The sequence below is a fragment of the Aegilops tauschii genome, chromosome 1 (assembly GCF_002575655.3).
Source record: "Aegilops tauschii subsp. strangulata cultivar AL8/78 chromosome 1, Aet v6.0, whole genome shotgun sequence".
In the NCBI taxonomy this organism is placed as follows: Eukaryota; Viridiplantae; Streptophyta; class Magnoliopsida; order Poales; family Poaceae; genus Aegilops; species Aegilops tauschii.
In genome coordinates, this window is record NC_053035.3 from 175,440,012 (window position 1) to 175,464,324 (window position 24,313).

The 24,313-nt window shown below is 48.3% G+C and overlaps 1 protein-coding gene across 1 annotated transcript; it reads left to right on the forward strand.

Annotated features, from left to right (window-relative positions):
• Nucleotides 1–6,974: 6,974 nt before the first annotated feature.
• On the forward strand, nucleotides 6,975–8,628 carry LOC141027932 (uncharacterized). The gene is made up of 4 exons (XM_073505564.1): nucleotides 6,975–7,328; nucleotides 7,400–7,699; nucleotides 7,892–8,052; nucleotides 8,244–8,628. The coding sequence occupies exons 1-4, from the start codon at nucleotides 6,975–6,977 to the stop codon at nucleotides 8,626–8,628; spliced, it is 1,200 nt and encodes a 399-aa protein (XP_073361665.1).
• Nucleotides 8,629–24,313: the final 15,685 nt, after the last annotated feature.

Sequence of the window (24,313 nt, forward strand, 5' to 3'; positions counted from 1 at the left end):
AGTACAACACCAAAGGCGCACTGGTGGGTCGACGGCCGAGGCAAACTAGGCAACTCGAGGCGCCGTTGCAGCTGCAGTGGAGGCAACCAAGGCGAGGCCGGCGAGGTGACAATGGCACACGACGGCTTGTAGGTGGCGGCTCGGAAGGCGGCTCGGAATCAACAGCTTGTGAAAGCATGGTCCGGACGCTGGTCCCGATGGTGGCTCATGGTAGCGAACAAGGTGGCAGCGGCGACTAAGGCCCGTCGGTGAGGGCGGCTCGGAGCAGCGGACGTGAGACCGAGGCGGTTGCTCAGGGAGGCAGTTTGTACAGGCCATATGCAGCTTCAACTAGCCGTAACGGTGGCAGTTGGCGGTTCAACAGAGTAGGGGCGGCTCAGAGCAGCAGCTCTGAGGCGGCGAACATGGCGGCTCTCTGTCGTGGCGGCTCAACGGATGCAGGTCACTTAGCGATGGCGGTGACTCAGCCGATGTGGACTGCAGCGGCGACTTAGAAATGGAGGCGGAAACTGAGTCCTGGCCTCATCGCCTTCCTTAATCCGCTGCTAATCCGTGCACGTGACTTTCCTTACATGTATCTGTCAGAATCCATGTCAAACAGTACCAGCCAAATTTTCAATTCTTGGGTGACTCCAACGTCCAAAAATACTTTCTCCATCGTTGTTTGATGATACTCGATGAACCAACATTAATTGAAACGACGACCCCAATCGTGCCAATGGTGGTTTATAGACTGAGACTTGAGACACCAGCGAAGACAGGCTATCGCGGAAAACGTCAGTGCCGATGACTTCTGGTGGCACGCAGGCGCAACCCTAATTTCTGTTGAACCTTATCTCGCAGATCTTAAATCCTTCCAAACCGGTTCTTTATCCAGAAAATTGCAGACTTCTCAAATACCTGCAAGAGATCCCTCCAAGAACTCAACACCACTGTGTGCAGGCCCCACGGTGGGCGCCAACTGTCGTGGATTTGTCACAGCAGATGTCCTTAGTGTGAGGACTTAGTCGTGAGGCCAACGCATCTATGTGGTAGCTTGAGAGGGGTTGAGTGAGACGAGAGACGCGAGGTTTTTACCCAGGTTCGGCCCCTCACGGTGGAGGTAAAAGCCTACATCCTGCTTCATTGATATTGATGATGATGACAATGTCGGTTACAAGGGTGAGGTTTCGCTACCTCTATCTCGAGAGCATCTACTTTGACTTATCTATTAAGACGTCTAGAAAAACTTGTCCCTCTTGGGGTGCCCTGCCCCTCCTTATATAAGTTGAAGGGGCGGGTTACATGACTAGTCCTAGTAGGATTAGGATTACTCTATTACAAGTGGAGTCCTAGTCTTACTTCCTTTGTAAGGGAATATTCGTTATGCTTTCCTCTTAAGCCGGCCTACCATGACATAACCCGGCCTTCTATGAACCGCCTTCTGGGCCATCGGGTCTTGTCGCTCCTCTGACACGCCTACTGGGTCACCAATGATTCACCAGGCTCGGCCGGGTCATCAGTGAGTGGAGAGATCCGGGCGGGTCACTTAGTGAGTCGCAAGTCAGGGCGGGTCACTAGTGAGTCGCCAAGTCCGGCCGGGTCATTACCGCGGGGTATATCCCCGACAAGCAGGAAAATATTTTTTAGAGAAGTAATAAATCATATCCTGGGGAATATGCACACAACCAGGAGCAAGAGTATTGTACTGTATCTTAGCATCACCCTTTAGTGAGAACAAAAATAACTTGAGAATATAGTAGTAGCGAATTTTTTCATCATGAGCAAAGAGGGTGGCTATATCATTTAATTTAGTAAGATGTGCCACAACAGTTCCAGTTTCATAGCCATGGAAAGGATCAGATTCAACCAAGGTAATTAACTCTAGGTCGACAGAGAATTCATAATCCTTATCAGTAATAAATATAGGTGAAGTAGCAAACTTAGGATCATATTTTGTTCTAGCATTCAAAGATTTTTCCTTCAACTTGCATAGTAATTTCTTAAGATGATCTCTCACAAGCAAGAAATTCTCTAGCTACCTCTCCATCCATAACATAATCCTCAGGTATCTCAGGCAATTCATATCTAGGATAGTTAGGTCTAATAGGTGTTTCATAACTCTCAGCTTCAATACTTTCATCAGTTTCAGCATTCTCAATTTCTTTAGCTCTTTTTTAGCAAGTTGTTCATCAAGAAATTCACCTAGTGGCACGGTCTTATCAAGCAAGGTACTAGCATCATCATAAGTATCATTCATATCAGAAATAGCATCATCAATTACTTGCGACATATCAGAATTAATAGTAGGTGGTGGTGTTGCAAGCTTACTCAAAACAGAAGGTGAATCAAGTGTAGAGCTAGATGGCAATTCCTTGCCTCCCCTCGTCTTAGAGGGAACGATCTTGGTTCTGGTATATTCCGGATTCTTCATAGTGATCAACAGATATAAATCCCAAGTGACTCAACAAATATAGCTATGCTCCCCGGCAACGGCGCTAGAAAAAGGTCTTGATAACCCGCAAGTATAGGGGATCGCAACAGTTTTCGAGGGTAGAGTAATCAACCCAAATTTATTGATTTGACACAAGGAGAGCCAAAGAATATTTGTAAGTATTAGCAGTTGAGTTGTCAATTCAACCATACCCGGAGACTAAATATCTACAGCAAAATGTTCAGTAGCACAGTAGTTTGATAGTTTGATAGTAGCAATGGTAACATCAATAATAACGGTAATAGTGGTAGGAGCAATTTTGTAGCAGGTGTGGCAGTAGTGATAGCAATAGGAACTCAGCAAGAACAATATATGAAAAGCTCGTAGGCATTGGATCGATAATAATGTTGGATAATATTCATCATATAACAGTCATAACCTAGGGTGACATAGAACTAGCTCCAGATCATCAATATAATGTAGGCATGTATTCCGTAAATAGTCATATGTGCTTATGGAAAAGAACTTTCATAACATCTTTTGTCCTTCCCTCCCATGGCAGCGGGGTCCATAAGGAAACTAAGGGATATTAAGGCCTCCTTTTAATAGAGAACCGGAATAAAGCATTAACACATAGTGAATACATGAACTCCTCAAATTACGGTAATCACTGGAAAGAATCTCAATTGTTTCACCTTGGGGTATGCGGATCATAACACGTAATAGGTGCATATAACTTGCAAGATCGGATCAAGAACATAGAATAATGGTGAAAACATAAAAGGTTCAGATCTGAAGTCATGGCACTAAGGCCCTAGTGACAAGCATTAAACGTAGCAAAGTCATAGCAACATCAATCTCGGAACATAGTGGATACTAGGGATCAAGCCCTAACAAAACTAACTCGACTACATTATGAATCTCATCCAACCCATCACCGTCCAGCCAGCCTACAAAGGAATTACTCACTCCTGGCAGTGAGCATCATGAAATTGGTGATGGAGGATGGTTGATGATGACGAAGATGGAAGATCCCCCTCTCCGGAGCTCCGAACGGACTCCAGATTTGGCCTCCCGATGAATAACAGGAGTTCGTGGCAGCTCCATATCATAAAACACGATGAAACTTCCTCTCCTATTTTTTCTCCAAAAATAGGATTTTATAGAGTTGGAATTAGGGTCAGCGGAGCATTGTGGGCCCCACTACCCACCAGAGCGCGCCAGAGGAGGGTGGTTCGCCCTCGTGCCTAGTGGGCAGCTGCCCCCCTCTAGTGGGTCTTGGTTCCAGTATTTTTTATTTATTCCAAAATAATTCTCCAAAAAGTTTCGTTCAATTCCGAGAACTTCTATTTCTGCACAAAAACAACACCATCGTAGTTCTGCTGAAAACAACATCAGTCCGGATTAGTTTCATTCAAATCATGCAAATTTGAGTCCAAAACAAGAGCAAAAGCGTTAGGAAAAGTAGATACGATGGAGATGTATCATCAGGTCCGCGGGGCCGGGGGTGTCCAAGCCCGTCTGCCATCGGCCCAGGGCGCGGCGCATATCCAAGGGTCCAACAGCTGGCGCACCAGCAAGTATAATGAGGAAGACTCCTCGTGAGGCTCTTGCCTTGCCAGGTCCCCGTCAGCAAGTGACTCGACACAACTAGGTGTCTCCACCGGAACCTCGTGAGGCCCCCTCGCGAGGCGGTCTCCCGGGGCAGCCTCCCAAGGCCCCCTCACAGAGGCAAGCAAGTAAAGATCCGCTCAGCTGGTTGTGAGGCCCCGTGCCTTCACATGGGTGACGCGCACGATGATGAACGACGCCAGAGGCCGTGCCAGCAGGCGCAGATGAAGAGGGTTTCCTCTTTGGTGCTAAGGGAGCAAGGCCAGCACGCCCGTTCCCGAAGCAATCCCCAAAGTTTGCCTGGTCTGTGCAAGAGGATCAAGACGACGGGCGCGCAGGGTGGAGGTCATAACCGACCCCACCGGCGCGTCATGGACGGAGGCTTTGCAGACAAAGTCTACCTTTTGTTAGGATAGACTGCGCCCCTGTCCCCCTTCAAATTGTCGTTGTGTGGCAACCCTTCCGTACAACGCCATCCTGAGTTATCCAGCACTCGCTAAGTTCATGGCGGCGATCCACCCCGGCTACAATGTTATCAAGATGCCCGGTTGCAGCGGTGTTATCACCATCGTCGGTGATAGGGAGGTCTCAAGCGCGCCTACAAGGCTGCGGCAACCGCACACCCGGATGTCGAAGACATGACCGAGTCTCCCGAGGCCACGCCACAAGGAAGAAGCAATTGTTCTCCCAGGACCGCGCCGAAGCGAAGAAGGTGTTGGTTGACGGTAGCGCCTCTGGCCCTACCTTCACCATCGGCGCTGACCTTCCTCCCAAGCAGGAAGGCACGCTCATCGCTTTCCTTTGGGCATACTCGGATGTCTTTTCTTGGAAGGCGTCTGATCTCTTTGGGGTTCCGAGGGAGGTGATCGAGCACCACTTAGAATGTGCCCCCCAACGCCCGCCACATCAAGCAAAAGGCGCGGCGCCAAGCACCGGAGAAGCAAGAGTTCATTGTCCAAGAGGTGCACAAGTTGCAGGAAGCTGGGGTCATCCGAGCGGTGCGCCATCCTGAGTGGCTGCCAAACCAATCGTCGTCCCCAAGAAAGGCGGGAAGGAGTGTATGTGCGTCGACTTCATAGGCCTCAACAAGGCCTGCCCCCAGGACCCCTTCCCGCTACCGCGCATCAAGCAGGTCGTTTTCGTGGCAGAACACGATCACCTATGGGGCCATGGGGCCCTTGTGGTTCGGCAAAGGGGAGGGGCACATTGCATAAAGAGCGGAGACTGGGGGGTAGCACGGCAATGGTGACGCAGTGGTTTTACCCAGGTTCGGGCCGCTGGGAAGCATAAAACCCTACTCTTGCTTTGTGGATTGGATGGAGGACTATGACGAACACGAATCGATCAAGCCCAGCAAGGACGCCTCGAGGAGAGTAGCTACGCGCGTATAAGTGTACAAGGGTCCGAATCCTATTCTAGGTCGCCATGGCCCTCCTTTTATGGGCTAAGGGGTTACCACAGTGGAAAATCAGTCATTATACACTAATTAGATAGCCAACAGTGCTATCATACCTAACTCTGGCAGTTAGGACAAAGTGCATTAAATGCACTGCTAGGTGTCACACTGAGGATGAAACTCGGCAAGCCTGTCGCGCCACTCAACCACCATCTTGCCTGTCTGCATGACACGCCTCTGGACGGGTGTCATGCAGGGTGAGTCTTCTTCCCAAATGGCTGCCACGTGCCAAATGATAGCCACTTAATCACTTGGGGGCTCGACACCGCACTGATAAGTGACTTGAGTCGTTGTGAGGTGGAGCGGTGGTGCCTTGGCGGGGCGATCCGCCTCGGCGTCCCCGGCAAGCCTGCCTGGGAAATCTTGAGACTTGTCTTCGGTGTAGCCTCGACCTGACCAAGCTCGCCTGCTTGGCAAGGGAGAATTTTCCTTAGTGATATCTTGCTATTTTGTCTTGTCTTAGTCTTCTTGATCCGCCCTTTGATTCCTCAAAGAGATATCTCCTTAGCTTGGTCTTACTTTGTCGCTGCACCTTGCCCTTGCACCTGTGTGCAGTCCGGGCAACATATGCCAAGGTTTGTTACACCGACAATCGTGGACTCCACCGTCGGGTGTGACCTCCTATTCTTCCTGGATGCTTTCTTAGGCTACCACCAAATCAAGATCGCGGCGGAAGACATGGAGAGGACGGCCTTCATCTCCCCGTGCGGCGTATTCTGCTACACTTGCATGCCCTTCGGCTTGAGGAGTGTCGGCGCCACTTTGCAGTGGTTGATGTGCATCACTCTAGGGCCTCAGTTGGGAAGGAACGTGGAAGCCTACGTCGACGACGTCGTGGTCAAGATGCGTCAGGCCAGGACGCTCATCGAGGACCTAGAGGAGACATTCGTCAACCTAAAGCTTAACCCTGACAAGTGCGTCTTTGGGGTCCCCTCCGGCAAGCTCCTCGGCTTCCTCGTGTCTCACTGAGGAATCGAAGCTAATCCAGAAAAGATCAAGGCCATTGATAAGATGCGTCCTCCTCGGACCCTCAAAGAAATGCAACGATTGGCGAGCTGTATGGCCTCCCTAGGGCGCTTCATCTCCAAGTTCAGGGAGTGAGCCTTGTCATTCTTCAAGCTCATGAAGAGGTATGGCCCCTTCGAGTGGACTCTTGAGGCTGATGCGGCCTTTGAAGTCCTCAAGAGGTACCTCATGAGCCCACCCATCATGGTCGCGTCGCGTCCTCGCGAGCCCCTGCTCCTTTACTTGGAGGCCACCCCGCAGATGGCCAGTGCGGCGCTCATGGCAGTGCGAGAACAATGCATCAGCACTAAGGAGAAACCCTCCGAGCCTAGTGAGCTCCCTGAGCCCCTCGAGTCTCGCGGGCCTCAAGAGTCGCCCGAGCCTCGCGAGCCGCTCGTGGTGCGGGCACCCGCCACAACTTTGCGTCTTGTCCAGCACCTTGTGTACTTCATCAGCACAATGCTGGGGGATGCGCGCTAGCAGTACCCCATGCAGCAGAAGCTCCTCCTCGCACTCCTCCTCGCCTCCAGGAAGTTGCGCCACTACTTCCATGGCCACCTCGTAAAGGTCATCTCTGCGTACCCCTTGGAGCAGGTTCTACGCAGCCTCAACGCTGCCGGCAGAGTCGCTGAATGGAACATTGAGCTGCAGGCCTTCCAGTTGGAATACTGCACCACCCGGGTCATCAAGGGAGCAGCCCTCACCGACTTCATGGAAGAATGGGTAGACCGGTACAAGGAAGAGCCTCGCAAGAACCAATCCCTCCTGCCTGGGGATGAGGTGACCTGTGGTTGGGTCTTGTACTTCGACGGCACCTTCTCGAGGCAGGGCGCGGGGGCTGGGGTTGTGCTTACCTCACCGAACGGAGACAAGATCTACTATGCTATCCAACTCTGCTTCAGGCATGATGAAAGGTCTCCAACAATATCACGGAGTATGAGGGCCTCATCGCTGGCCTCAAGGCCGCCTCTACCCTGGGCATCAAGCGCCTCACTATCAAGGGCGATTCTCAGCTCCTAGTCAACTTCTCCAACAAAAAGTACAAGCCCAAGGATGAGCACATGGCAGCCTACCTAGAGGAGGTATGCAAACTCGAGAAGCGCTTCCTTGGTTTAGAGCTGCAGCACATTCCCCGTGGCGTCAACATGGAAGCCGACGGCATCATCAAGCAGGCGTCATACCGCGAGCTTGGAGCCCAGGCGTCTTCGAAGAAAGTCTCCTTAAGCCATCGGCCGTGCCCCCTGTCATTGGCATGGCACTGCTTCGCAAGGAGCTTCCCTCCACACCGTCCTCGGTTGTGCCAGATTGCGGCCCGACCTCAGGGGGGCGCCTGTTACTGCCACTAGAGCCTCAGGCAAACAGCTGGGCTATGGAGTTCAAGGCTTACCTACTCCATGGTATTCTAGCAAGCCACCGCCTATTGTTTGAAAGAAGGAGAGTTGTACAGCAGGCGCCCCAATGGCATTTCATTGCAGTGCATCTCGGAAGAGCAAGGGCGTGAGCTGCTCGCCACGTTCATGGGGGAGATTGCGGGCACCACTCCTCATTGCGCACCCTCATCGGCAAGGTATTCTGAAGTGGCTTCTGTTGGCCAACTGTGCTCTACGACGCCACTGAGCTGGCCCAATCCTGTGAAGCTTGCCAATTCCACGCCAAGCAAATCCACCAGCCAGCGCAGGAGCTCCAGACGATCCCACTATCATGGCCCTTTGCGGTCTTGGGGCTGGACATACTAGGCCCCTTCCCTTGTGTGGCTAGTGGCTACAGCTACCTCTGCGTCGCCATCGATAAATTCACTAAGTGGGCGGAGGTCGAGCCCGTACGTGCCATCCCAGCAGGCTCAGCCGTCAAGTTCATCAGGGGCCTCGTGACCCAGTTTGGCATCCCCAACCGCATCATCATCGACAATGGCTCCCAGTTCACAAGCGGCCTCTTCAAGTCATACTATGCCAGCATCGGCACACAGATCTGCTATGCCTCAGTGGCGCACCCTAGGAGCAATGGCCAGGCTGAGTGTGCCAACGCTGAAGTCCACAAGGGCCTCAAGTCAAGGAGCTCCAAGAAGAAGCTCGAGGCCTATGGCAAGGGCTGCTGTCGGTGCAACAAACCCTGGGTCCATTGCCCAGACCGTGCACAGGCCTAAGGACAAGTTTGCAGCGCCCAAGATCAAACCAAGCACGAAGGGATTAGCTCTTTGAGGAATTAGAGAGCTGGTCGAGAAGACCAAGACAAGCCAGAGAGACAATATGTCACTAAGGGAAAAAACCTCCCTTGCTGGGCAGACAAGCCTGGCGGGGTTGGGGTTACCACGGAAGCAAGCCTCCAGATCATCCCGGCAGGCCTGCCGGGGCTTGCAGAGGCGAACTACTCCACCGCACCACCTCACAGCGACGCACGCCGTCGATCAATGCGGTGTCAAGCCCCTAAGTGACTAAGTGGCTGCTTCCTGCAACATGGCAACCACTTCCTACAGAAAACACCTCCAAATGACACCCGTCCTGAGACGTGTCAAGCAAGCAGACGTAAAGCCAGCAAAACAGCCCGGCAAGGCTTGCCAGGCACGCTGTGATGTGACACTGAGCAGCGCATTTAATGCGCTCTGTCCGCCTGTAGAGTTAGGTATGATAGCACTGTTTGCTATCTAATCAGCATGTAAAGACTGATTTGCCACTGTGGTGACCCCTTTATCTATAAAAGTAGGGCCATGGCAACCATAGAGAGGATTCGGACCCTCGCATAGTCATACGCGCATAGCCACTATCGCCCCAAGGCAACCCTGCAGGGCAAGAGCGCCGCGTTCTCCACCATTATCCACAATCAATCCACCAAAGCAGGAGTAGGGTTTTACGCCTCGCGGCGGCCCGAACCTGGGTAAAACTGCCCGTGTGATCTCCGTCGTGATGTGTTACGCTTCTCCGCTCTTTGTGCAACGTGCCCATCCCCCCGCCGAACCAAAAAGGGGCTCATGGCCCCATAGGTGGTCGTGGTTTCCCATGACAGCTATCGTCCCCCGCAACGCCCATCGAGGTAATGCCATTGTCATGACCTCCCAAGTCTGAGACCACCAGGAAGTGGTTGTCCCGGGGGCCCTCGTGACCCTCTGGGACTGCCCCCCCCCCCCCACACTGGTCAAAGCACGGCATAGCACTAACAAATGTCGCCTTATTCCGATAGCGATACAGGGCAGCCCCACATCGGGAGGCTCGTGCGCTTCATCCTCTCTGGTCAAGGTGCAGAGCACCCCATTCAACACCTTCGACGGCAGGCTGCTTGTATTTAGCCGCATTGGGTCATCCGGGCTAGTAGAAGTCCACATCGAGCGGGAGTGATGCTGAAGGGGCAATGCGCCGGCGGAGGAACTCCCTCATGACCATGACCACCGTTACCCCTGCCGCCCTCAGGACGGCCAACCTCTTTAACACATGTGCCAGTCTCGGGTCGACAAGCCTCTCATGCTCCCATCCAGAGCTCCTCGCCACTAGGAACGTCGGAGTCAGTAGTAGGGGACTGAATTGGGTTGCGTACACGTACAACCATTGCCGCCTAAAGCCCTTCGCTTTGTGGGCGAGCTCCATGTTGATGCCATCGTCGGTCGTATCCTCCGTGATGCAGAGTGAGACGCAACAAAGGGGGGACGCCCATGAAGGCCTCACACAGGAAGGTGAAAGCAGAAAGAAGGAGAGCAAAGGTCGGGTCGAGGTGCAAGGCGTGGACGTGGTAGTGGGAGTGTGTGGTATTGAAGAAATCAGAGAACGGAGGCAGCAAGCCGGTGAGGAGCGCGTGAAGGGGGGCGCGATGGAGGTGGCATCGAGCTTGGCAACCGGGCATGAAGCCGGCCAGATTTGGGTAGCCCCCCATTCGTTGGAGGTGGCTGCGATCATTGGGAGGACTTTGACGAGCCCCTCGGCATTGATGACTGTGGACCTGCCCAGGGCAGGTTCCGGTGCCGCCTACACAACTGTATCCCTTGCTGCTTTCCTCTTCCTGCTGGGGGCGCCATGGCGAAGCAGCCAGGGCGGAGATGATAGGGACCCGAAGAAGGGAGAAGGAATCGTGCATGAGAAGGAAGGTACGGGAAGGCGAATGAGAGCAAGGAAGGCAATGATGGCCCCGCACCACGCGCGGGCAGGCTTTATGTCAGCCCGGGCGGTTGCCGAGGCGCCGTGGGAGGAGTATGGTCGTCCCCCGCTCATCGTGCGCCACGCGTCGCACCTGGACGGCAGGCGGTTAGGGCCCGCACCATTTCGCCTCTTAATGGGCGGAGACATGCATACCATGGGCCCGAGGGTGCCCAGGCCTATCTGCCTTCAGCCCAGGGCGCGGGGCATACCAAGGGTCGAACAGCTAGCCCACCAGCAAGTGTACTGAGCAAGACTCCTCGCGAGGCTCGTGCCTTGCGAGGTCCCCATCAGCAGGTGACTCGAGATAGCTAGGTGTCTCCACCGGAGCCTCGCGAGGCCCCCTCGTGAGGCGATCTCCCGAGGCAGCCACCCGAGGCCCCCTCGCGGGGGCAAGCAAGTCAAGAGCCGCTCAGCTAGTCACGGGGCCTCGTGCCTTCACGTGGGTGATGCGCGCGATGACGAACGGCGCCAGAAGCCGTGCCAGCAGGCGTGAATGAAGAGGGTTTCCTCTTTGGTGCTAAGGGACCAAGGCTAGGACGCCGGTTCCAAAGCAATCCCCAAAGGTTGCCTGATCAGTGCAAGAGGACCAAGACGACAGGCGCGTAGGGCAGAGGTCATCACCGAGCCCACCGGCGCATCATGGACGGAGGCTTTGCAGGAGAAGACCACCTTTTGCCAGGATAGATTGCGCCCCTCTCCCCCTACAAATTGTCGTTGTGTGGCAACCCTTTCCGCCAATGTTTTAGGGGGAAGAGGACCAAGGGTTGTATAAAAGGAGAGCAGGGTGCTGCCGTCGAGGCGGTCAACCATTCTGGCTCTCGAGCCCTTGTACTCTTGTATCCACCACCATAGTAATCCAGAAACCAAGAAGGAGTAGGGTTTTACACTGCAAGGTGGCCGGAACCTGGGTAACTGTCGTGTCTCCGGCCGCTCCCGCTAGCTCGCTCCCGCCATAGCTTTGTTGTGGCTTGTTGTAGGAAAGCATAGGGCGGCAAGAACAAGTGCACCCCAGTGTTAGAACCTTTGGGTCCCCGGAGCCCTGATTCTGATAGTTCCATACAAAGGGAGCTATGAAGGAACGTTTTGTCCGCGTCATCATTAATGGAGGGAGCTACAATAACTTGGCTAGCATGGAGATGGTGGAGAAGATGTCTCTCACCACAAGACCACGTCTGCACCCTTACTACATCCAATGGTTTAACAATAGTGGCAAGGTTAAGGTAACACGTACTGTTCGTGTGCATTTTAGTATCGCTACATATGCTGATTATGTTGATTGTGATTTTGTACCCATGCAAGCATGTTCCTTATTACTTGGTAGACCATGGAAATTTGATAAAAATTATGTACACCATGGTATAAACAATCATTAGACTCTTGTTCATAAGGATAAACATATTACTTTGCTTCCTATGTTTCCTGATTCCATATTGAAAGATGGTATTAATCGAGCTAGTAAAGCAAAACAAGAGCAAAATAAGAGTGAAAATCAGATTGTGGCTAACGAATTTGAGCAACAATGAAGCCTAATGACAAACCATCATATCATGTTGCCTCTAAAATTAAATTGGAAAGTGGATGTTTATGTACCAGATCCAATTATTTGCAGAGAAGATGTATAGATCTGTATATGGGATGAAATGATTTAAGTCCCCGTGAAAGAACATGCAGTGCCCCATGTTTGGTTTTGGTAATTGATGATAATCTCTATGGACTAATGGTTGCCTTGAGTTATATTTGAAGGATTTGTCCATAGGCTTTTCTTGAAGCCCTTGTGTTGGTTTCAAGGAGTTTATGAAATGACCAAGATGGTATTCAAGGAATTATCCAAAGAGTGGTCATATATAAGACATGATACAAGGTTGATCAAGACTAAGTCAAAGAGTGAATTAAGTTGATCAACACACAAAGCGCACAAAATGTACCAGGAGGGATCAAGTGATCCCATGGTATGGTAAGCATTGTCCATTACGCTTTGTGTACTAACCCATGGTCTACATGTGAGTTCTATGTGGGGTTAGGTATGTTTCCATGGGTTTGCATCAAGAGGAAGATCTCATACAACCCATGGAGGATGACATCAAGTGGTGATCTTCATCAAGATTGCGGTGTGCAAGTTTAGTGGAGCATCACGAAGACATCATCCTTGATGCTTGTCGTCCATTGTGGTGTCAATGGACTTGTGAAGATGTGCCGAAGAGTGGCTCACCCATAGTGGAGTACGGGGGAAAATCAACTACTATTCATCGAGCCAACACAATCAAGAAAGGTGGTCCAACTTGAGGGAGTCAAGATCGTCATCATCTAGCTCAAGTGGATGATGTGCAAGGCAAAGGTTTGCCCTTGATAGGTTTTCTATTTTACCGGTCTCATGGTGGTAGTTGGGAGACCGGGTTGTAGGATCGATTGTCGTACTATCAAGGGGGGCTCTCTAGTGAGTAGCTTGATCGTATCGTTCGTCGAGAGCTCAAACCATCGCATCCTTGCACCATCTTTCTTGGTTCTTGTTTGGTCCTTCTTCTTGTGAGATTTGGAGCTTATGGTCATCTTCATGACAAGCTCGAGTTCATCAAAAACGGAGTTCACATGCATCTTTTATGATGTTTTCGATGTTGGGGTTTTCGCTGGTTCTTCATTCATAGAGGTTTTACATCTCTATACCTTCGGCATTTTTCTACTGCCTCTTCTATTTGGATAGTACTAGTCGTCATCTATCCAACAAGCTTGAGTTTGCTCAATTCGGAGCTCATTTGCAGAAGTTATGGTAGTTCTAGTTTTCTTGTAGCCATCTGGTGTTGTGCTTGTGAGCTGGAGGCCACAAGCGGTAGTACCGCTCTAGCATGCGGTAGTACCACTTATAAGCGAATGTACCGCTGCTCGGTGCCACGGCTACTACCGGTGCTTCTGGGAACTCGGTTTTCGTGTCGGGTTTGCGCGGAAGTGCAACGATAGTGTGAAGCGGTAGTACCACCTATAAGCGGTAGTACTGCCCGCTACTACCGCTGCACTGCCGCTCCCTCCAGGTCTTGATGCACTCTCAACGGAAGTGAAGCGGCAGTGGAGAGCAGCACTACTGCCTATAAGCGGTAGTACCGCTCAGGTGGGCGGTAGTACCGTTGTAGCAGTCCTACTGCTTCTCCCTTGTTCCTTCTCTGCTTTTGAGTATCCCCGAGCTGCAACCCAGCGGTAGTACCATTGGGGCGAGCGGTAGTACCGCTCCGGTTGCATTACCGCCTCGTGGCTTCGTTCCATTGCACTGCTTTTGGGTTACTACCGCCCGAGCAGTAGTACTGCTCTGTTGAGCGGTAGTACCGCTCTATGCGAGCTGGGAGCAAGGTAACAGTTCGATTTTTCCCTCCTATAAAAGGGGGGTCTTCTTCCCCCATTGAACCTTACCCTTTGAGCTTGCTTTTTCCCCCATTGTTGACCTTCTTCGAGCTTGCTATCTCTCTGTCCCTCCATGGATCCTTGCTAGTTTTGGGGGGGGGGGAGAGAGGAGATCTAGATCTATTTCCACCAACCACTTTCTCATCTATATGAAGGGAACCCCTTGGATATAGATCTTGGAGTTGTTGGTGTTCTCCTTCTTGTTCTTCCTCTCTTGTTCCTACATAGCTTTCGTTGCTTTGGTGAGATTTGAGAGTGAGGGACTTGGGCACTCTGTGTGCCCTTGCCATTGCATTTGGTGCATCGGTTTGAGTTCTCCACGGTGATACGTGAAAGTGAAGTTGAGTAATTATTACTCTTGGGTGTTTGGGCACCCTAGAGCTTGTTCCTCTTGGGTGCCTTGGTGCCCTAGACGGTTGGTGTTGTCGGAGCTCAATCATTGTGGTGTAAAGCTTTGGGCAAGCATCGGGGTTTCCAATTAGGTTGTGGAGATCGCCCCTGAGCAATTTGACGGGTACTGGTGACCGCCCTCAAGGGTTTCCAAAGTGTATGGGTCCCGGTGACCGCCCCCAAGGGTCTCCATTTGTACGGGTTTGGTTACCGCCCTTAAGGGTCCCTTAGTGGAATCACGGCATCTTGCATTGTGCGAGGGCGTGAGGACATTACGGTGGACCTAGTGGTCTCTTGGGGAGCATTGTGCCTCCACACCGCTCCAAACAAAGATTAGCATCTACAAGGGTGTGAACTTCGGGATACATCGTCATCTCCGCGTGCCTCGGTTATCTCTTACCCAAGCCCTTTACTTATGCACATTACTTTGTGATAGCCATAGTGTTTCATGTTATATATCTTGCTATCACTTAGTTGTTTATCTTGCTTAGCATAAGTTGTTGGTGCACATAGGTGAGCCTAGGTGTTTTAGGTTTTGTGCTTGACAAATTAAATGCTAGTTTTATTCCGCATTTGTTCAAGCCTAAACCGTAATTATTTTTAAAGCGCCTAATCACCCCCCCCCCTCTAGGCGACATCATCGATCTTTCACTCCGTCTGCACCGATAAGACTACTTTATCAAAGATAGCATTGATGTTTTCTGTTAGAAAATTGAAGGTTGCAACATTTTTTGCAGTTCATCTTCTTCGAAATTGATGGTAAAATATGCTACAATGTCCAATGATGCTTGGACAAATTTGCTTTTAAATGATGCCCAAGTAAGTCACTCTCACTAATCCAGCCATTTCCATTTTCTCTTAGTTAGGTACATAAATGTGTAGTGATGCTTGAGTGATAATAAAGAAATGATGTCTTGGCATGTCATCCTCGCTCATTGTGCCCAGCCACCTCCATTTCCTGCCAGGCTTATTTATATTTTCTTTGTGTGTTGTTCATAGACATATATTTGTTATACATATAGCTAAATGAAATTACGAGGCATGTTCTCCATATTTTCCTAGTGGGGCTGGAGCATAGTATTGATTGTTATTGCTGGATCATTTGTGAGAGTTCGGGTCTTGGATTGTGTGATGTTAGACATGCATAGATAAACCGAATGGAAGTATGAGGAATGTTACCTATATTTTCTTTTCAAGGACTATTATTCGTTGAGATAAAAAGTTTGTTGATTCCTTCCTTCAACACATATTGTGAAAACTTATGAAACCGATAAGCGATCCTCATTATCAATGAAATGGGAAGTGTTTCCATCTTTCAAATAAATAATGTATTGTATGTGTTTCGTGGTTTTGAGCTTTGATAATTGATAACCCACAAGTATAGGGGGTCGCAACAGTTTTCGAGGGTAGAGTATTCAACCCAAATTTATTGATTCGACACAAGGGGAGCCAACGAATATTCTCAAGTATTAGCAGTTGAGTTGTCAATTCAACCACACCTGGATAACTTAATATCTGTAGCAAAGTATTTAGTAGCAAAGTAGTATGGAAGTAACGGTAACAGTGGCAAAAGTAACGAAAGCAGTTTTGTAGTAATTGTAACAGTGGCAACGGTAAAGTAACTAAGCGAAGAGCAATATGTGAAAAGCTCGTAGGCATTGGATCGGTGATGGATAATTATGCCGGATGCGATTATTCATGCAACAGTTATAACATAGGGTGACACAAAACTAGCTCCAATTCATCAACGTAATGTAGGCATGTATTCCAAATATAGTCATACGTGCTTATGGAAAAGAACTTGCATGACATCTTTTGTCCTACCCTCCCGTGGCAGCGGGGTCCTATTGGAAACTAAGGGATATTAAGGCCTCCTTTGAATAGAGTACCGGACCAAAGCATTAACACTTAGTGAATACATGAACTCCTCAAACTACGGTCATCACCGGGAGTGCTCCCGATTATTGTCACTTCGGGGTTGCCGGATCATAACACATAGTAGGTGACTATAGACTTGCAAGATAGGATCAAGAACTCACATATATTCATGAAAACATAATAGGTTCAGATCTGAAATCATGGCACTCGGGCCCTAGTGACAAGCATTAAGCATAGCAAAGTCATAGCAACATCAATCTCAGAACATAATGGATACTAGGGATCAAAACCTAACAAAACTAACTCGATTACATGATAAATCTCATCCAACCCATCACCGTCCAGCAAGCCTACGATGGAATTACTCACGCACGGCGGTGAGCATCATGAAATTGGTGATGGAGGATGGTTGATGATGAGGACGGCGACGGATTCCCCTCTGCGGAGCCCCGAACGGACTCCAGATCAGCCCTCCCGAGAGAGTTTAGGGCTTGGCGGCGACTCTGTATCATAAAACACGATGAATCCTTCTCTCTGATTTTTTCTCCCCGAACGTGAATATATAGAGTTGGAGTTGAGGTCGGTGGAGCACCAGGGGGCCCACGAGGCGGGGGCGCGCCCCCCACCCTCGTGGACAGGGTGTGGGCCCCCTGGCCTTGATTCTTTCACCAGTATTTTTTATTATTTCCAAAAATAATCTCCATGAAGTTTCAGGTCATTCCGAGAACTTTTATTTCTGCACAAAAATAACACCATGGCAATTCTGCTGAAAATAGCGTCAGTCCGGGTTAGTTCCATTCAAATCATGCAAGTTAGAGTCCAAAACAAGGGCAGAAGTGTTTGGAGAAGTAGATACGATGGAGACGTATCAACTCCCCCAAGCTTAAACGTGTGCTTGTCCTCAAGCAATTCAGTTGACAAACTGAAAGTGATAAAAAAACTTTAGAAACTCTGTTTGCTCTTGTTGTTGTAAATTTGTAAAGCCAGCATTCAAGTTTTCAGCAAAGATTATGAACCAACCATATTCACAATAACATTTAGGTCTCATGTTTACTCATATCAATGGCATAATCACCTAGCGAGCAATAATAATAAATCTCGGATGACAACACCTTCTCAAAACAATCATAATATGATATAACAAGATGGTATCTCGCTAGCCCTTTCTGAGACCGCAAAACATAAATGCAGAGCACCTTTGAAGATCAAGGACTGACTAAACATTGTAATTCATGGTAAAAGAGATCCAGTCATAGTCATACTCAATATAAATTAATAGTAATGGATGCAAATGACAGCGGTGCTCTCCAACTGGTGCTTTTTAATAAGAGGATGATGACTCAACATAAAAGTAAATAGATAGGCCCTTCGCAGAGGGAAGCATGGATTTGTAGAGGTGCCAGAGCTCGATTTTAAAATAGAGATAAATAATATTTTGAGTGGTATACTTTCATTGTCAACATAACAACCGAGAGATCTCGATATCTTCCATGCTACACACATTATAGGCGGTTCCCAAACAGAATGGTAAAGTTTATACTCCCCCTCCACCAACAAACATCAGTCCATGGCTTTTTCGAAACAACGGGTGCCTCCAACTAACAACAATCCTGGGGGAGTTTTGTTTGCAACTATTTTGATTTGATTTGCTTAAAGCATGGGACTGAGCATCCCGGTGACCAGCCATTTTCTCGTGAGTGAGGAGCGGAGTCCACTCCTCTTGAGAATAACCCGCCTAGCATGGAAGATATAGACAGCCCTAGTTGATACATGAGCTATTCGAGCATAGAAAATAGAATTTCATTTGAAGGTTTAGAGTTTGGCACATACAAATTTACTTGGAACGGCAGGTAGATACTGCATATAGGAAGGTATGGTGGACTCATATGGAATAACTTTGGGGTTTATGGAAGTGGGTGCACAAGCAGTATTCCCGCTTAGTACAAGTGAAGGCTAGAAAAAGACTGGGAAGCGACCAACTAGAGAGCGACAACAGTCATGAACATGCATTAAAATTAATAAACATTGAGTGCAAGCATGAGTAGGATATAATCCACCATGAACATAAATATCATAGAGGCTATGCTGATTTTGTTTCAACTACATGCGTGAACATGTGCCAAGTCAAGCCACTCGAATCATTCAAAGGAGGATACCACCCTACTATACCACATCACAACCATTTTAATAGCATGTTGGCACGCAAGGTAAACCATTATAAACTCCTAGCTAATTAAGCATGGCATAAGCAACTATAATCTCTAATTGTCATTGCAAATATGTTTATTCATAATAGGTTGAATCAGGAACGATGAACTAATCATATTTACAAAAACAAGAGAGGTCGAGTTCATACTAGCTTCTCTCATCTCATTCAGTCCATCATATATCGTCATTATTGCCTTTCACTTGCACGACCGAACGATGTGAATAATAATAATAGTGCACGTGCATTGGACTAAGCTGGAATCTGCAAGCATTCAATACACAGGAGAAGACAAGATAATATGGGCTCTTTGTTAAATCAACAATAATGCATATAAGAGTCACTTCAACAGTTTCATTATGGTCTTCTCCTCTCGACCCCCAAAGAAAAGAAAAGAAATAAAACTATTTACACGGGAAAGCTCCCAGCAAGCAAAAGAAGAACAAGAAATCTTTTTGGGTTTTCTTTTAATTACTACTACTACAGCATGGAAAGTAAACTAGCTAAAAGCTTCAACTAAATTATTATTTTTGGTTTTTGGTTTTTTTTCTTAAGGTTTTCCAAACACACAAGAAGAAAGCATAAAAAGGAAAATAAACTAGCATGGATAATACAATGAAAAAGTATGAGCACCGACAACTAGCAATGAGTGTGTGAACATGAATGTAATGTCGGTGAGAAATACGTACTCCCCCAAGCTTAGGCTTTTGGCCTAAGTTGGTCTATTTCCACGGCTGGCCTGGCGGATATCCGAAGTTGTAGTTGGGGTTGTACTAAGATGCAGCGACTATTGCATCGTGGGCTGCAGCTTGGAGGCGAGCTTCCCTTGTCCTCCTCTCGTACTCATTTGCCTCCTCCCTGGTTATGACATATCTCCCCTTTGCCTGAAAGTCAAAGAGAGTAGGAGCAGGGAGAACAATATTGACAGCGTGATGCCTGTCAAAGATTAGTCGATACTGGAGAGGCGGTTCATTCCTCTCAACAAACTGGTGACGAACCATGGCATCAAAATCTAGATAAGCATGAGGCAATTCCATATCATCATCATGAATAGGTATCTCAAGATAATTAGCTAAACGGGTTGCATAAATTCCACCAAACAAATCTCCATTTATACTGTTATTATGCAACCTACGCGCCACAATAGCTCCCAAATTATAATGTTTATCTCCTAATACAGCACTCCTGAGAACACTGAGATCAGGAACACACATGTGGCATGCCTCATCCTTACCGTTTATGCATCAGCCTATAAAGAGAGCAAAATAATGTATAGCAGGAAAATGAATGCTCCCTATGGTAGCTTGTGTTATTTCTCTAGATTCACCCACTGTGATACTAGCAAGAAAATATCTAAACTCAGATTTGCGAGGTTCACTAGGACTACCCCATTGCGGGAGTTTACAAGCAGTAGTAAAATCCTCTAGGTCCATGGTATAGGATTTATCATAAAGATCAAACAGGACCGTGTGAGAGTTGCGTGATGATGAAAATCTAAATCTTCTCACAAAGGAATCGGTAAGGTAATAGTGTTGGAGACACTAATCTGACACGAAGCCCTCCAAATTAGCGTTACGCATATATGCCTCAAATTCCTCCTTAATTCCTGCTCGGACCATGAAGTTTTCTGACGGCCATTCACAGGGCCGCACTTGAGCTTCTCTTGGTGGTTCATGGTCCGGCTCACGTATTGCAGGTCTGGGTCCTTGTTCCTTGAAAACCACCTTGGTACATCTTCCTAAACATATTTCTTCCTCTGAAAAATTTCTGAAATTTTTAGTAACTTCAAATAAAAGTGAACCAAACTCAACAAAATTGATAGCAACTACTCCCACAAGTGCCTAGAGACTATATCATGCATTAGAACTACTTGGGACCATATAAATTTGACATGCAAGCTCAAGAACAGGGTCACCTAGGCAGCAAAAATTTGCAATGAATAAAGCACTAGAACAAAAACTAATTGGACCATTGGAGGAGTCACATACCGAAGAACAATCCCCCAAAGCAGTTTTGTGAGTGGAGCTTTGAGCTAGGAGATCAAAAATCGCAGCAAAATGAGCTAGAACTCGTGCTTGAGCTAGTTGGTGATTTTTTGGGGAGGAAGAAGGAGTGTGTGGTGGCTGGAATAAGTGGAGGGGAGCCACCATGGGCCCATGAGGCAGGGGGGCGCTCCCAGGGGGTGGGCGCGCCCTGGACCCTCGTGGCCAGGTGCTTGCTCCCCCTACTGTGTTCTCAATGCCAGATATTCTCAAATATTCCAAAAAAATCATACTTCAATTTCGGGGCATTTGGAGAACTTTTATTTTCGGGGTATTTTTTATTGCACGGATAATTCAAAAAAATGACAGAAAATACTATTTTTGCTTTATTTAATCTAAATAACAGAAAGTAAAAAGAGGGTACAGAAGGTTGTGCTTTCTAACTTCATCCATCTCATGATCATCAAAAGGAATCCACTAACAAGGTTGATCAGGTCTTGTTAACAAACTCATTCCGAATCGCATGAAACCGAAGAATTTTTGAATAGCACTAGGTTACCTCAACGGGGATATGCACGTACCCAATAATAAGAATATCATATTTCTTCTTGACAGTAGGAAGAGGAAATTCAAAACCTCCAAAAATAATCGATGGAATTTTTCCAACAGAGTTTATACTATGAACTTGAGGTTGTTTCCTCGGAAAGTGTACCGTATGCTCATTACCATTAACATGAAAAGTGACATTGCCATTGTTGCAATCAATAACAGCCCCTGCAGTATTCAAAAAAGGTCTTCCAAGAATAATAGACATACTATCATCCTCAGGAATATCAAGAATAACAAAGTCCGTTAAAATAGTAACGTTTGCAACCACAACAGGCACATCCTCACAAATACCGACAGGTATAGGAGTTGATTTATCGGCCATTTGCAAAGATATTTCAGTAGGTGTCAACTTATTCAAATCAAGTCTACGATATAAAGAGAGAGGCATAACACTAACACCGGCTCCAAGATCACATAAAGCAGTTCTAACATAGTTTCTTTTAATGGAGCATGGTATAGTTGGTACTCCTGGATCTCCTAGTTTCTTTGGTATTCACCTTTAAAAGTATAATTAGCAAGCATGGTGGAAATTTCAGCTTCCGGTATCTTTCTTTTATTGGTGACAATATCTTTCATATACTTAGCATAAGGATTCATTTTAATCATATCAGTAAAAAGCATACGCAAAAAGATAGGTCTAATCATTTCAGCAAAGCGCTCAAAATCCTCATCATCCTTTTTCTTGGATGGTTTAGGAGGAAAAGGCATGGGTTTCTGAACCCATGGTTCTCTTTCTTTACCATGCTTCCTAGCAACGAAGTCTCTCTTATCATAACGTTGATTCTTTGATTGTGGGTTATCAAGATCAACAGCAGGTTCAATCTCTACATCATTATCATTGCTAGGTTGAGCATCAACATGAACATCATCATTAATATTATCACTTGGTTCATGCTCATTACCAGATTGTGTTTCAGCATCATAAATATAGATATCATTGGGATTCTCAGGTGTGTCAACAACAGGTTCACTAGAAGCATGCAAAGTCCTATCATTTTTCCTTTTCTTCCTCTTAGAAGGACTAGGTGTATCAACATTATTTCTCTGAGAATCCTGCTCAATTCTCTTAGGGTGACCCTCAGGATACAAAGGTTCCTGAGTCACTTTACCCCCTCTAGTTGCAACTCTAACAACAAAGTCATTATTCTTACTATTCAATTCATTGAGCAAATCATTCTGAGCTTTAAGTACTTGTTCAACTTGAGTGGTAACTGAGGGAGTCCTGGACTAAGGGGTCCTCAGGCGTCCGGCCTGTTATCCATGGGCCGGATTGGTGGGCTATGAAGACATGAAGGCCGAAGACTGTACCCGTGTCCGGATTGGACTCTCCTTGGCGTGGAAGGCAAGCTTGGCGATCAACTTTGAAGATTCCTTCTTATGTAACTGACTCTATGTAACCCTAGATCCCCCCGGTGTCTATATAAACCGGAGGGTGTAGTCCGGAAAGCATATACTCATGACCATAGTCACATAGGCTAGACTTCAAGGGTTTAGCCATTACGATCTCGTGGTATATCAACTCTTGTAACACTCATATTCATCAAGATCAATCAAGCAGGAAGTAGGGTATTACCTCCATAGAGAGGGCCCGAACCTGGGTAAACATTGTGTCCCCTGTCTCTTGTAACCATCGACCTTAGACGCACAGTTCGGACCCCCTACCCGAGATCCGCCGGTTTTGACACCGACATTGGTGCTTTCATTGAGAGCTCCACTGTGCCGTCGACGAAAGGTTCGATGGCCCCTTCGATCGTCCATAGTGACGCAGTCCAGGGAGAAACCTTCCTCCCCGGACAGATTTTCGTATTCGGCGGCTTCGTACTGCGGGCCAACTCGCTTGGCCATCTGGAGCAGATCGATGGCTACGCCCCTGGCCACCAGGTCAGATTTGGAAGCTTGAACTATGTTGCGGATATCCGTGGAGACTTGATCTTCAATGGATTTGAGACCGCGGCGATCGCTCCCCCTCGCTCCGATGAACATGGCTTAAATCTGTCATCGGACCAGATTCAGGAGATGGTTCCTGTAACTGCTACGCCCTTAGATCCGGAGTTGATTGCACCATCCGAAGCCACAGAGTCGGCGGCATCGGAGCCGCACACAGACTCAACACCTGGGAATATCTGCGTCAACAGAATTCCGGACTCGTTTCCGGCTATGAATTCTGAACCGCGTACGCCTGCAGACACCGAGCTGGATCGGTCATCGATCTTCGGGTTCAGCGCCGCAGACGTCTTCCAACACTCGCCCTTGGGCGATGTGCTAAATTCATTTTAAAAACCTGTCCTTGGCGGGGGACTCACAGCCGAACTATGTCTGGTTCAAACTAGAAGCTGATGATGGGGAATTTCGCTTCCCACCCGCCACCCACTTCATAGCCACTATCGAGGACTTAACCGACGTGCTTGATTTTGGCTCCGAAGACATCGACGGTATGGACGACGATGCCGACAAGGAGCAAGGCCAAGACCCACCATTCACTGGACATTGGACGGCCACCTCTTCGTACGATGTGTACATGGTTGACACACCTAAAAAAGCTAGCAACGGTGACAAAGAAGATACAGTTGCGAATAAACCTTCTGAGACACAGTCCAAGCGCCGGCGCCCTAAACGCCGTTCTAAGCCACGTCGTTCAAAAGATGGCAACACTAGCACCAGAGAAAATAATACTCTGGACGACGCCGAAAACAATGAAAACCCTGTTGGAGCAACATCCGAACAGGAGGAACAAGACAACAGGGAAGTTAGCCCTGATAAACAGGCCATGCCCAATGACCTGGATGACGATAGTTATCGTCCACTCTCCGAGGATGAGGAGAGCCTCGGCAGCGAGGATTTTATCGTGCCTGAGGCACCCCTCGAGCAGGAGAGCTTCAAGCGCCAGCTAATAGCTACTGCAAGAAGCCTGAAGAAAAAGCAGCAGCAGCTTCAAGCCGATCAAGACCTACTCATTGACAAATGGACTGATGTCCTGGCAGCCAAAGAATACGGCCTTAAGCGCCCAGCCAAGAGTTACCCGAAGCGCAGACTACTACCTCAGTTCGACGAGGAGGCACCAGAGACCATACCTCCCTCGCACAATGTGGAACGACCACCACGTGGTCGGGATAGTGCGGCGGACCGACCACCCCGCGGTCGGGATAAAACGGCAACTCAGGCTGAACAACAGCCCGCACCACCGCCTCGTAAAAACAGAGACAAAATAGCTCGGGACCATACATACGACCTTCGGCAGGACCTGGACAGTAGAGC

What these genes read in the sequence shown, in the direction of transcription:
- LOC141027932 (XM_073505564.1), top strand. Translation starts at nt 6,975, where the DNA reads ATGCAGCAGAAGCTCCTCCTCGCACTCCTCCTCGCCTCCAGGAAGTTG. An exon ending in GGCAGGGCGCGGGGGCTGGG is followed by an intron (nt 7,329 to 7,399) that starts GTTGTGCTTACC and finishes GCATGATGAAAG; the next exon opens with GTCTCCAACAATATCACGGA. An exon ending in CCCAGGCGTCTTCGAAGAAA is followed by an intron (nt 7,700 to 7,891) that starts GTCTCCTTAAGC and finishes ATGGTATTCTAG; the next exon opens with CAAGCCACCGCCTATTGTTT.